The sequence below is a fragment of the Emiliania huxleyi genome, assembly GCF_000372725.1.
Source record: "Emiliania huxleyi CCMP1516 unplaced genomic scaffold EMIHUscaffold_376, whole genome shotgun sequence".
Lineage (NCBI taxonomy): Eukaryota > Haptophyta > Isochrysidales > Noelaerhabdaceae > Emiliania > Emiliania huxleyi.
Genome location: NW_005199150.1, coordinates 13,746 through 15,208, shown reverse-complemented (window position 1 = coordinate 15,208; position 1,463 = coordinate 13,746). Strand labels below are relative to the sequence as shown.

The 1,463-nt window shown below is 61.2% G+C and overlaps 1 protein-coding gene across 1 annotated transcript in view; it reads left to right on the top strand.

Annotated features, from left to right (window-relative positions):
• Positions 1 to 507, top strand: part of EMIHUDRAFT_243041 (hypothetical protein) — a gene marked incomplete at both ends in the record, with an annotated part of 3,717 nt that extends 3,210 nt beyond the window's left edge. The window contains one exon of the mRNA XM_005771636.1: positions 319 to 507. Within this exon, the coding sequence (XP_005771693.1) occupies positions 319 to 507 (189 nt within the window). The remainder of the gene's footprint in view (positions 1 to 318) is intronic.
• Positions 508 to 1,463: the final 956 nt, after the last annotated feature.

Sequence of the window (1,463 nt, the reverse complement as noted above, 5' to 3'; positions counted from 1 at the left end):
AAAAAAACCCGGGGGGGGGGGGTGGGGGGGGAATAAGGGGATTGTGGGCCCCGGTGGGGACCCACCTTTTTTGAAGGGGGGGGGGTTTTTCCCCCCCCCCCCCAATTGAGAATTCCCCTCTATTTCAGGGCCGTTTTTTTTTCCTTTTTTTGCCGGGGGGTTTGTGGGGGGGCCCCCCCCCCCCCCCCCCCGGGCCCGGCCCCCCCCCTGCCCAGGGGTCCTGGGGAAAACCCCCCCCCCCCCCCCCCCCAAAACACCACCCAACCACCCACTACTTTGCTTGTCCAGCGGGCCAGGTCCCCCCGCCCCGCCTCGCAGGAGTCTGACTTCAACCGTCTCATCGTCGCTTCCATCGCCATCGGGTGGACCGTGTACGTCGTGAGCTGGGTATTTGTGGCGAGCCAGGTCTTCGAGGTTCGCGTGTTCCTCGCGCACCTGGCCAAGCAAACGGGAGGCCCGGCAGTGACGGGGCACCCGGTGGCCGTGGCGATGGTCCAGGCTGCCTAAGAGCCGGTCCAACGCGACACGATCTCACTCCCGCGCACGTCAAAGGTGCGGCTCTGCTCTCCAAGTCCAACGCGGGCAACTGGTCGCCGCCGTGCACACACCATGGCTACAGTACGTGTGTCTCCGCCTGACTTGCCGCCCCCATGTCTCTCCATGCAGGCGAAGGCCCCCAATGTGATTTCCGACCGTCCCCTCTTCTGAGTTCTGTTCACGACTGTCGTGTGCGTGATCTCTTGGTTCCGGGGTGTGCCTTTGCGATTTGGTGTTTCTCGTTTGTTCGACGGTGAGGCAGGGTTGGGGGTAGAGGGTAGCAGGGTACGGGGTGTGGACCCCCTGAGTTGCACACAGGGGTTGTGCGCTGGGCCCTCCTGCTCGGCTCCAGCCAGCAGACAAGTCTTGTCAGCAACAGAGTAGATGGATCTGACCTCGGGGCCGATGTGACCCAGGTCCCAGCGCTGGCTGGTAGCGTGGTTTTACCTCACACCCGGCCGACTACACGGTGAGCCATACGGACCTTGCAGTAAGTATAATACTTTAAAGTAAACCTTTTCCTTCTAAGCAGGGCTACACAATGACCCCATAGTGTGTGGGTGTTTCTGGCGAGTTGTGATGAGTAGAATTAGATTAGCCAATGGTATTTTGAAGTTCATATATGAAAATACCAACTTGTGCGATCACCCCCCATGGGTGCCCTTTCTAGTCATTCTAGTGAATGAATTGACTCGTCCCAGTGGATGTGTCCGATTTCCGACGTCCCTGTCAAAATGTGCGTGACGTCCGATCCTTTGTAATCGTCTAGAGACGCTGGATACATGAGCACGGAGCCGGCCGCTCCCGGCCCCACGCTGCGCCCACGGCCCCGCCGAGCTTCAGGGGCACATGCAGGCCCACATCGCGGGGCTCGACTCGCACGCGCCCGCCGATCTCGCTGCCGCCGCCGACGCCACGTGGAACGG